The sequence below is a fragment of the Anguilla rostrata genome, chromosome 11, assembly GCF_018555375.3.
Source record: "Anguilla rostrata isolate EN2019 chromosome 11, ASM1855537v3, whole genome shotgun sequence".
In the NCBI taxonomy this organism is placed as follows: domain Eukaryota; kingdom Metazoa; phylum Chordata; class Actinopteri; order Anguilliformes; family Anguillidae; genus Anguilla; species Anguilla rostrata.
Window position 1 is genome coordinate 38,569,668 of NC_057943.1, and position 12,289 is coordinate 38,581,956.

The 12,289-nt window shown below is 45.8% G+C and overlaps 1 protein-coding gene across 1 annotated transcript in view; it reads right to left on the minus strand.

Moving 5' to 3' along the window:
- Positions 1–12,289, minus strand: part of LOC135234879 (dihydropyridine-sensitive L-type skeletal muscle calcium channel subunit alpha-1-like) — a 39,329-nt gene that overhangs the window by 22,759 nt on the left and 4,281 nt on the right. The window contains exons 3-11 of the mRNA XM_064299948.1: positions 6,480–6,619; positions 5,819–5,952; positions 4,601–4,753; positions 2,222–2,427; positions 1,657–1,760; positions 1,170–1,315; positions 883–964; positions 591–751; positions 158–383 (exon numbers count right to left, since the gene is read on the minus strand). Coding sequence (XP_064156018.1) covers positions 158–383; positions 591–751; positions 883–964; positions 1,170–1,315; positions 1,657–1,760; positions 2,222–2,427; positions 4,601–4,753; positions 5,819–5,952; positions 6,480–6,619 — 1,352 coding nt within the window. The remainder of the gene's footprint in view (positions 1–157; positions 384–590; positions 752–882; positions 965–1,169; positions 1,316–1,656; positions 1,761–2,221; positions 2,428–4,600; positions 4,754–5,818; positions 5,953–6,479; positions 6,620–12,289) is intronic.

Here is a 12,289-nt window from a genome sequence, read left to right on the forward strand (position 1 = left end):
AAGAGTGTGTTTAAGAACATTTTTGTAAACGAGGCCCCCAATCTTTACTCAAACGCTCCATCTCACACGTGAACCGAGGAGCCTGGTGAGAGAGAGAGAGAGAGAGAGAGAGAGAGAGAGAGAGAGAGAGAGAGAGAACCCAGTGACCTTTACGTACTTGGTGACCTTGAAGAGACGCAGCAAGCGGATACACCTGAGCACGGAGATGCCCAGGGGAGACATGACGTTCAGCGTCACCAGGATGATCTCCAGGATGCCCACGGACACCACGAAGCAGTCGAAGCGGTTGAAGATGGACATGAAGTAGGCCGGCAGGCCGAAGGCGTACATCTTGAGGAACATCTCCACCGCAAAGAGGGTCAACAGCACCTTGTTAGCGTTGTCTGGAAAACAGGAATAGGAAGTGAACGACTCGGGCCAGTGGCGGCGCACGAGAGAGAATCAACAAGACTGGAAATAAAGAGGGACAGTCAGCTTTTAAAATAGAAAGTTGTATCGCACTCATTTATTATAGATTGATACAGGTATGATTTAAAGCCGGACTTTAAATCACGTCTGAAAAGCAGCCGCAGTCTCTCCGCAGGACAGACCTTGCACAATGGTGAGCGTTTCGGGCTGGTGGTGGTGCTCCGTGGCTATGGCCAGGGTGTTGAGGAACACAAGCAGGATCACCAGCCAGTAGAAGACGTTGGACTTTACCCACGTGTGGCACTTTCTGCGGAAGAAGCGGTTCCAACGACGGCCGCGGCGACTGGGGGGAGAGAGAGGAACCACTCTTACTGCTGTGACCCAAAAACAGTTATGACTCAGCCACTTCCTGCTCAGATGTAATGTCACTGTCAGTGATCAGGCCAGAGTTGGGCTTCACGGCGTCACACTCACAAGTAGTAAACCAGTCGGTTCATGCCCTCCTTCTCATAGAGGCTGTCCGTCTCTGAGCCACCCTCTTCCAGAGGAAGAAGCCCTGCCCATGGGGAAACAGAACTGCATTATGGGAGATCATAGGTTCAGTAACCTGAACAGAAACATGCAGGAAAAAATATTTTTGGCCACTTCAGCTTGAATAGTTCCCACATCGCTAAACTAATGTGTGTATATATTATACTACAGTAAGGAAGAAGAAGATGTTAAAACTCTCAGTTCTCCATTAGTTGGAAAATGTGGTGCACCTTGGCCCTCCTGGTCGTTGTCCATGACCTCTGCATGGGTGATCCAGTCCATGTAGCCCTTCAGATCCTCATCCAACTGCTGCCGCTCACGCAGCTTCTGAAACTCTCCGCGAGACTTGGCCTTCTCTCGCTCCTTAGTGAACTCCCTGTGAGACAACAGGACAATACAGAACTCAGTAACAACTGGGGGAGGAAAGAAGGAGAGAGGAGGGGAGGGGAAGGGAGAGAGAGAGAATGAGGAGTATAAATAAGGGAGGATGGTTGCATTGTTTCAGAAGGGAGCCCTCAGTCCTACTCCTAAAGCAGGTACTCTGGGGAAGCGGGGAAGGGAGAGAGGGAGGGAAAGGGAGAGAGAGAGAAGGAGGAGTATAAATAAGCGAGGATGGTTGCATTGTTTCAGAAGGGAGCCCTCAGTCCTACTCCTAAAGCAGGTGCTCTGGACTGGAGCTCCAGGGTCAGTGGTGAGGAACCCAACAGGAAGACGCACCCACTGAGCACGCCCAGGACCAGGTTGAGCACGAAGAAGGAGCCCAGCAGGATGAGGGTCACAAAGTAGAGCCAGGGCCACTCGTTCCCAATGGCATCGTTCACCTGAGAGAGAGAGAGAGAGAGAGAGAGAGAGAAGCACAGGAAGATCAGCATGTAGCCTACCAAAAATGCATCTGGACATGTCCACAGCTTAGCATGATGCACCACTTTTATTACTGGTCAGCTATTTAGAATCCAGTAAGATTCCTGTGGATTACTGGCAATTTTATAAGAAATGTATATTTTCACCATTATTCAGAGAAAAATAATTATTTCGTCTGACTGTATATTTTATTTTATGACATGTTTTGTTGAAAATTCTTATTAACTTATCTGAAATACTTAACGCTTTAGACAGTGGGAAAATTCTAAAACATTCCAACATACCCCTGGGAATTTTCAACAGATTGGTTCCATTTGGAGGTTTTCATGTCTAAAGGGTGAAAATATTTAAAAGCTGCATTTGACACAGGTCTGGAGCCCTCAGCCCCTCAGTGGTAAAGTGCAAAGCGGTGGATAAGTACCCAGTAGAGCACGTCCGTCCAGCCCTCCATGGTAATGCACTGGTACACGGTGAGCATGGCGAAGCCGAAGTTGTCGAAGTGGGTGATGCCGTGGTTGGGCCCCACCCAGCCGGCCCGGCAGTCCGTCCCATTTATGAGGCAGCGCCGGCCGTTACCCGCCTGGGCGCAAGGTGCCGGTTTCTCGTTCTCCATAACCGCGATGACATCTGCCAAAACAACCGACCCATCAGCTGTTGATCTGAGTACACCGCTCTTTACACAGTTTGTCACACCGTGCTTGAGAGACAGTCTGACGACACCGTAGTTTTCAGGCTGTAGTTCAACAACAACATGACTCAAACAGGGTATATTGAATTAGGGGGGACAGGTGTTGAACAAGAGGCTTTCAACTCGTCTTGATTTAAGGAGGCTCTAAACGGATAGAGGTCCCCCAGTTAAGCAACATGGGTCACCAGCACATTAGAGAAAGTGCATCAGCTCTACAACGCTCCCACTGAAGGTCATGTGGGCTGGCTGGTCCAAAACTTTTGCAGCAGTCTGAGTGAACGTAAACACCCCTGAATTTGTGTCTCAGTTCATGCCCGATGCTTCTAATCTTCTGGTAACTTAGCATTTCATTTCTGTCTAACAAATTTAAGCATTTTCAACCTGACAAGACTCTATTTTTTTCATGTCTGAGCATTTGTTTCTATAGTTTTTTTTTAAACTCATGGGAACATGATGTATTTTGTGGCCATGACTTTTTAACATGTGGGAAGGGGATCCGTGTGTCGTGGGAATGGTGTTGTAAAACAATTGCCAGGAGACTATAGTTGAGTGACTTTAGGTGACTTAGGTGCATTAACTGTCTTAACTACTGCTTGTATTTTTTCCATAGAATGCGTTGTTGCCGTTCTCTTTGCGTTAGTGTTAATCAGTTCAACCTTCAGGGTCCAAGTTGAACTACGCGGTTGTTCCCTGCACTTGGACCGGTACTTCTCTCTAGGGTTTTCGTCATACTTGTTCCTGGTTTTGGTTATACACTTTGTTGTACGTCGCTCTGGATAAGAGCGTCTGCCAAATGCCTATAATGTAAATGTAATGAGTGAGTGGCTAGTTTAGAGACATGCCATTAGTGGGTTAATTTGCTGGGAGGAGAGTTGGTGGTGCGGCTTATAAAGAATTCATATCTGGACACAAGTGATTTAATTATATCTTTTTACATGTTGTACCAACATTTATATAAAACAAAATTGAATTAATCATTTCCATTTTCACGCGGGCGACTTTATAGTGTTCAACTTTATAGTATCTCAGTGTCCAAAACAGCAATTAATCTTTAAAGTGTGAGATCACAAATATGTGATTACAATGTTAACTGAACATTCTAATGCTGATGTCACAATCGCTACTGGTAAATGAAAGCAATGGAATTCACAGACTTTTAATTTTTTTAAAACATTCCAAAATCCCTACTCTTCAAAGGGTTAAAAGAGGCATTAAGGTGTGATGTCACATGTTGCTATGTGTATGGACGTGAGTCCGAGCAGCTGTTGCAGGCTGCATCCTTTAATCCATTTAAACTATGATGGATAAGAGTGCTCTTCCACATCGCACACCACCATTACTTAGGGATATAACGACTATAAATGAACACCCTTTGTTTAAAACTTTTGTTTGCCTTTCTCACTTCTTACAGATATTTTTATTTTAAACGTCATTGAAAGCTAACTGGAAGGATTTATTATTTTTAGCAATAGCACTGTTATTCTAGTGTTATTTATGATCCATTGACTGGCTCTTAAATTAATCATACAAAACTCCTTTACACTCCATGGCCAATGCGGATTTTTCTCTATCCAGTAGCTCTCAAACTGTAGATCTGTATCCACTGCTGGTTCATAGGAGTGGTTCAAATGAAAATAACTCACAAGGGGTGGATAATTCCATTCCTGCAGATTGTTGTGTATGCAGGTTTTTGGTTCTACCAGACACTCAGCTAGTAACTTAACTCTATACACCAACACCAGTTTACAGTATGCTCATTGATCAGACAACAGTGAAAATGCTCCATATCAGTACACATGAACAAATACCAGTGGTCACTCATAAGCTTATCAATAAATGTAGGTAAAATGTCAGATCATACATATTATTAGCCAATGAAATAATTATAGCAGAGGTTGGTGTGAAATGCAGGAACAGACAGAGCCCTCCTTGCCGAACATATCATATTCACTTTCATATTCACTTTCATATTCACTTTCATATCCACTTTCATGCACATTCAAGACCAGCCAAATTAAACTCCTGTTAGTGTGCATGCGCTAGACTAATATTAAGTGTACATTAAGCTGCAGATTGAACAGTCCTGGGCTCAGTAAGTTTATAACCTCTGACCTGTGCCAGTGTAGTAGCAGGTCTTATGCATCTTGCACTTGAAGAGTTCCAGGCCCACGATGGCATAGATGGTGACCATGAAGAAGACCAACAAGGCAATGTGCAGCAGTGGCAGCATGGCTTTGAGGATGGAATTCATCACCACCTGCAGGCCTGGAAGGGAACAGCAAATGAATTTAAAGACTACCCACATACAGTCTCTAATCAGGACCTATGGATCTCTCTTTTTAAACAGCCATTCCATCTCTCAGGTGAAGAGATTCTTTAATTGAATGGTGAAATACACAGTCACACCTAGTATGTAAAAATACATAGTCAATGTTAACATATTTATGAATGTGATTTATGCATATGAAATATTTCATTAAAAATTGTAGCATGTTAAGCTTGAGGAAGCAAAACTGCTGAGCCAAAATTTGTATATTTAGTTTTTCGGTCTTGTCCTGTGAAAAGACTCACAAACCGAATTTCTATTGCTTTAAGATAAATTTTATTCTGCTCTTGAAACGTGTCTGTTAGTGAGAGTGTGAAAGTGTAAGAGTAAAGGGCTGAAGGAGTTGTGAGGGTGAAAGGGTGAAGGTTTGAGGGTTAATATGAAGAGTTGTGAGGGTGAAAGGATGAAGGTTTGAGGGTGAATATGAGGAGTTGTGAGGGTGAAAGGGTGAAGGTTTGAGGGTGAATATGAGGAGTTGTGAGGGTGAAAGGGTGAAGGTTTGAGGGTGAATATGAGGAGTTGTGAGGGTGAAAGGATGAAGGTTTGAGGGTGAATATGGGAAGTAGTGAGGGTGAAAGGGTGAAGGTTTGAGGGTGAATATGAGGATTTGTGAGGGTGAAAGGATGAAGGTTTGAGGGTGAATATGAGGATTTGTGAGGGTGAAAGGATGAAGGTTTGAGGGTGAATATGAGAAGTTGTGAGGGTGAAAGGATGAAGGTTTGAGGGTGAATATGAGGATTTGTGAGGGTGAAAGGATGAAGGTTTGAGGGTGAATATGAGGATTTATGAGGGTGAAAGGATGAAGGTTTGAGGGTGAATATGGGAAGTAGTGAGGGTGAAAGGGTGAAGGTTTGAGGGTGAATATGAGGATTTGTGAGGGTGAAAGGGTGAAGGTTTGAGGGTGAATATGAGGAGTTGTGAGGGTGAAAGGGTGAAGGTTTGAGGGTGAATATGAGGAGTTGTGAGGGTGAAAGGGTGAAGGTTTGAGGGTGCAGTGGTCTTACTGGGGACCCCTGAGACGAGGCGCAGCGGCCTCAGGACCCTGAAGGCTCTCAGCGCCTTCATGTCGAACCCGCCGCCCTTCTCCCCCACGACCCCAGATATGGCATTAATGGTGTCCAGGGCGAAAGTGAAAAGCCTGAGGGGACAGAGGCCTCATAAACAAACCTGTCCAGGGGCATTCGGCATTACAAGAGCTGTGCAGACGTCGAGGCTGTTTCAACTATCACATTACATTACATTTATTTGGCTGACGCTTTTATCCAAAGTGACGTACAATAAGTTCATACTGAAGGTCATTGGAACAACTACAAAACACAGATCCGATAAGGCACAATACTCACTAAGTAACAATTATCCATAACCATGACCACATTAAATCCAGTTAAAAAGTTATGGTAAGACAAACTAGGGGGCATGATGACGAGCTATAACATGAAGACAACAATACAAGTGCAATACAAGTGCTGGATGGAGATACAAGTGTAATGTGAGCATGCTACAGGAACAAATTAGAAGGATGCAAGTGATAAGAGTGATGCTTCAGACCACAGCACCAAGATGGCCAATGGCCAAGTGGTCCATGAAGGGATGGGGGGAACAGTAGCACTGTACTGAAAAATCCAGATGAAGGTTATCGAGATGGCTGTCCCGAGATTGCCTTACCCCATGAACACGATGACAAAGTCCAGAATGTTCCAACAGTTCCGTAAATAGGCTCCTTCATGGAACAGTAACCCATATGCAATTATTTTCAGAAAGCACTCCAATGTGAAAACGATCAGAAAGAGGTATTCCAGGCCCTCCTGAAAAAGATAAGAGTGAATAATTAGGGACTTTTGCTCCTCATTTAGAACAAAGACTGTCTATAGACTCAATGTACAGTACAGATATGAACCTCAGAGTTATGAACTCACTGCTCAATCAGATTTAGCCTAGAACCTTTTCAAGCACCTCGTTATACAGCGCATAGGTTATCTTTGTTATTACCACTGATGTTACATTTTCTACAGTTTAAAAAGTATAAACAGTATGGCTTAGTAAAGCCCCAGCAGTATGGTCAGGGAGGTTTGTGGTAGTGAACGTTGGCACGTCTAGCTTAAAAACAACTGGAGGAGTTAGGTCCCCAACGTCCAGCATGGGATTAACAGTAAATGGCGATGCTTTGGGCAAGCCAGCTAATAAGGCTAAGGTAATGAAAGAAATCACAATAAATCACATTCAAATATCACTTTCAAAGAGCAGCCTCCATTCCTTTTTAATGTGCTGTTACTTATTGTACAAACAACAAACATATTTTTCTCTGCATAAAAAAACAGTCCAGAACAACAGAGATGTAATACATTCAACATAAATTTATTTTATGATAAATAGTTTAGAGGTAACATTTTGGTTACTCTACTATGAATTTTTATAGTGCTATACATTTGCATTTGTATCTAGGATAAATAATTTGACACAGTAAACCCATTAGATAACTATTTTATAGAGAAACGTCTCTGGCAGCACTTACTCAATGGGATGCCTGCTAACCAATTAATCTGTGACTACTAAGTGAAAATAACTCATAAATTAAGATCATTCATAAATATTATTCTTGCGGTGGTGTTCAATGCATATTCCATCAGCTGAATATAAATGATTGAACACTATAATGATATATCCAGTATGTATACAAAAAAAATTGAACACTTATTTTGCAATTATTTGAGGACTATTTTGTCCCAGTTTTAAATGTGATATCGGCAGACGACTAGATGAACCATAACTGAATATAAGCTGAGGTCGGGTCCCCTTTTATGGGTTTCTTACTGCTTCTTATACGTAGGAAAGCCAAACAGACACATTTTCTCGAGTTTCATTTAGGATTTAAAAATAGAAGAAAGAATGCACGCAAAAGTACACGGGCCAAGCTGGCTACTTCGTCTGTTTGCAGGTAGCCTAAAAAAGTGAACAATTATTCTTATTAACACCAGGTCTGGCTACTTATCGGCTGCGGCATCGCTTGCCAAGATCGCTTAGCAGCTGCGTATTGAAATATACTTTCCAATAATAAATTCTGATACAGGATACAAGCTGGCTTACTAGGACCGAAACAATTATTATTTAATATAAAATAGTCTACGATTTAAAACAATGACGCACACCACTGCAACACGTACGGAAATCCCTTATTATTGTATTAATGTTTTGCTGTCGGTGTGTCAACTACATTTTATTTTACCATTCTTTCACAAGCCATTTGTTGAGGTAAGTAGGTTGCATACCCAGCACAGATAAGTAGGCTATTAATTTAGACTTTTAATGCTATGCTTCGCTGGAACATGGTCAAAGGGGGCTTGCTGCGTGAAACGGAGTGTCGTAGCCTACCAAACGACGTGGTAGACGTAGTTTATTACTGTTTTGAAGTGACCGTCCCTTTCGCTATGCTGTAGGCCTACAGTACGAAAGTGCTAGAGTGAAGAAATTAATGTGTTTCCGCCCGTGCGTTCCACCGGCTCAGACGCGGAGCCGGCTTACAAAACAACACCATGTATGGTCCCTGTGCTGCCGCCGTGTGCACACACTGAATCCGTCAAGCCTGCTATCGCTGCTATAGCCAACACGCCGGAGGGTTGCTGCTGTGTGCCAGACACCGTTAAGCGATCAACTGTTTACACCTGTTCGCTGGGGACGAGCCAAAATAACTACACCTACATCCTTCACGATGACAACTGCAGAGGACACACACCGTGCCATGTCCTCGTCTCTACGGTGAAACTGTATCAGGTTGTTTTTTCCGCCTTTAAAATATGTCACTCCTCAAATTCCCTAATTGAAAGATTTCTAATAACCTGGCCTCGCGAAACCCTAGACAATTTGCATCGCTGTGAGTTTATAGCATGATGAGGACATAGGAGCTGTATACGTGCGTGTAGGGAGAGCAGGAAAAAAATACAATTTTTGGTGCTGAACAGGTGAGCAGTCTTTTTGCACTTGAATGCAGTGAGTGTATCTGGCCAAGGGGCGGCGCTGCATCTGACCCACTTTGGCCTACATTTGGAGGTTCTGTGGGGAGCCAGCTCCGATTACAGGGTTCATAGCTCAGGAATAACTGGCTGAATCTCAGGGGGCAGGGAGAGGGGCAGCATCCTTAAGCTGTGAGATCAGTACCACCACAGGGTTCGAGTGAAGTCTGTGTTGAAAAAGACTTCACTAAATCAAACCTGGCTTTCTTTTATCAGTCATACCAGTTTGTTTAGGAAGCCTATTTTGCTTATCATGCCAAAATGTTACAGGCATTGCATAGGCAGCACATTGGGATAATGTAAGATCTTTTTTATTACAGAAAAAAAGTTATTTTACATGTTAAAATTGGGGCAGATACAGTACTGTAAATAATTTCTGATTGATGATTGATGTTGAATCAAATTTGCCCTGTGTCTTTGGAATGGTAAAAATGGCAGGCTCACTTCTAAATGACCTTTATACACTTTCACAATTATACTGAGATATGAATATATTGTGTAGGGCTTGGACATCATCCCCAAGACATTGGAAATACCTAACAAATCCCTGTGTATGCAATATACCCAAAATCATTCCAAGGGAAATTGTGGGTAGCAGTGGGTTGGGAAGGCAGTGGAAAACTACAGGAACAAGAGCATTATTTTTGACCGCAGAACACCCAGCTCTCCTGTATGCTGTCCTGTAGTGCAGGAGGAGGCGCATCTAAAACATGTTCACCGTGCTTGTCTTGGCAAATGACCTCACCGCGGGCACTGATTGGCTGGGAGATAATCGCATGCTGAACCCAATTTCTGTAGTTTTGGTTCTGCGAGAAGAGCACCAGTACTCCAGCTCATGAAATCTGGATGGACCTTTGGAAAATAATCCCAAACATATTTCAAACATGGTGCTTAGATTTATTCAACACCAATCTCGAGGTTTGGATTGATTTAAAACAATAATCCAGACGAAGATGTAACGGTAAAAGTAGAGGGGTATGTGTGTCTTTAAGAATAAGCTTGGATAAATATTTAAATGTAATTGGAGAAAAATGAGTATATATTAGATCTGACTCAGTATAGAATGTGTCTGTGTACTCACACCCGTGAGAGGCTGGGTCGAGGTCTCAATTAACATAAGACCGAACAAATGGTCCGCTGCACAGCTGCCACCCGGCTTTCGTTTCAGCCAAGCGGCGGTTCCAGACCGCCTTGTTCAGCTCCAAGTGCGGCGGTTCCAGACCTCTGCTTTATTCGCTCCAGAGTACGGGGCCTTCCACACTGCTTGTTCAGCTCCAGAGACGGAGGTTCCAGACCGCCGCTTCGTTCAGCTCCAGAGTAGGGCGCGTCAGACGCCTGCTTTCGTTCAATACGGGGCCTTCACCGCCTGCTTCGTTCAGCTCCAGAGAGGCGCTCGACCCCTGCTTAGTTCAGCTCAGAGTACGGGCGTTCAGCCGCTGCTTGTTCAGCTCCAGATGCGGGCGTCAGACCACTGCTTCGTTCAGCTCAGAGTACGGCGTTCCGACCGCGCTTCGTTCAGCCACGTGCGGCGTCCAACCGCTGCTTGTTCAGCTCCAGAGTAACGGTGCGTTCCGAACCTCGCCTGCTTTGTTTCAGCTCCAGGTGCTGGCGCGTTCCAACCCCGCTGCTTTCGTGAGCTCAGAGTGCGGCGCTTCCAGACCGCCTGACTTCGTTTCCCAGAGTACGGAGCATTCCAACCCGCTGCTTTCGTTTCAGCTCCAGAGTGCGGGGCGCGTTCCAGACCCCGCCTGCTTTCGTTTCAGCTCCAGAGTACGGGGCGCGTTCCAGACCCCGCCTGCTTTCGTTTCAGCTCCAGAGTGCGGGGCGCGTTCCAGACCCCGCCTGCTTTCGTTTCAGCTCCAGAGTACGGGGCGCGTTCCAGACCCCGCCTGCTTTCGTTTCAGCTCTAGAGTGCGGGGCGAGTTCCAGACCGCTTGCTTTCGTTTCAGCTCCAGAGTACGGGGCGCGTTCCAGACCCCTCCTGCTTTCGTTTCAGCTCCAGAGTGCGGGGCGCGTTCCAGACCCCGCCGGCTTTCGTTTCAGCTCCAGAGTACGGGGTGTGTTCCAGACCCCGCCGGCTTTCGTTCAGCTCCAGAGTGCGGGCGCGTTCCAGACCCGCCTGCTCGTTCAGCCCAAGTACGGGGCACGTTCCAGACCGCCTGCTTTCGTTTCAGCTCCAGAGTACGGGGCGCGTTCCAGACCCCGCCTGCTTTCGTTTCAGCTCCAGAGTACGGGGCGCGTTCCAGACCCCGCCTGCTTTCGTTTCAGCTCCAGAGTACGGGGCGCGTTCCAGACCCCGCCGGCTTTCGTTTCAGCTCCAGAGTACGGGGCACGTTCCAGACCGCCGGCTGTCGTTTCAGCTCCAGAGTACGGGGCGCGTTCCAGACCCCGCCGGCTGTCGTTTCAGCTCCAGAGTACGGGGCGCGTTCCAGACCCCGCCGGCTGTCGTTTCAGCTCCAGAGTGCGGGGCGCGTTCCAGACCTCCTGCTTTAGTTTCAGCTCCAGAGTACGGGGCGCGTTCCAGACCCCGCCGGCTGTCGTTTCAGCTCCAGAGTACGGGGCGCGTTCCAGACCGCACGCTAACGAAGCGGCCCGGAGCCGTTTGACCGCCGTGGCTTTACGCCCGCTCCAAAGTGAAAAATAATAACCGTTTAACCTGCAGTATACCGCCCCTGAGCTATTCCATAGATTTAGCATCGATCCAAGAAGATATCCTAGTTGCCCCGCTAAAACTACGACTGGAAAGGTCTGTGTCTTTGCTAAATGTGTTTCATTACATTACATTACAGGCATTTAGCAGATGGCCTTAACCAGAACGGCTTATGGATTCTTTCTCTTTTTTTTAAACATAGTATCGGTTGATGCAGTTAGACATGAAGCACTGAAGCAGGTTAAGTACCTTGCTCAAGGATACAACAGCAGTGTCCTACCTGGGAATTGAACTCATAACCTTTTGGTTACGAAGCAAGTTCCTTAACTGTATTACGTGCGTTATCTTTGCATAGTTTAAATACGATTATATGAGCTTTAGCTGTGTATTTGAACATTTTGACATAGCCACTGACATCATGTCCTGCTGTGCTCAGTTCGGTGATGGTATAATTATGAAGGGGTGAGGGAGGACGTGCACATTAAAGTCACCGCACGGCAGTATTCCCGAGCAGCGTGTCTCACGTTGCCAGTTGGCTGACCTTTAACCACGCTTCTCCTGGCACCTCAGGCAACGGCACACCGCATTCCCCGGCCCTACGGGTCCTAATTTCCTCTCGCCTTCCCATAGGCCGGCTGCTCTATGAGGTCATAATCATTCCATGAGATCATAAGCAGAAAGGGTTGCTCATGGGTTTGGACAGAGAGGTCGCGTAACCCAGACTGGGAGGCATAGGCACCGGCAGTCGGGACACCCAGGGATCCAGGAAGCGGCCCACACAAGGAGCCTCCGAATTCCGGCCCCGGCCTCCCAGCGAC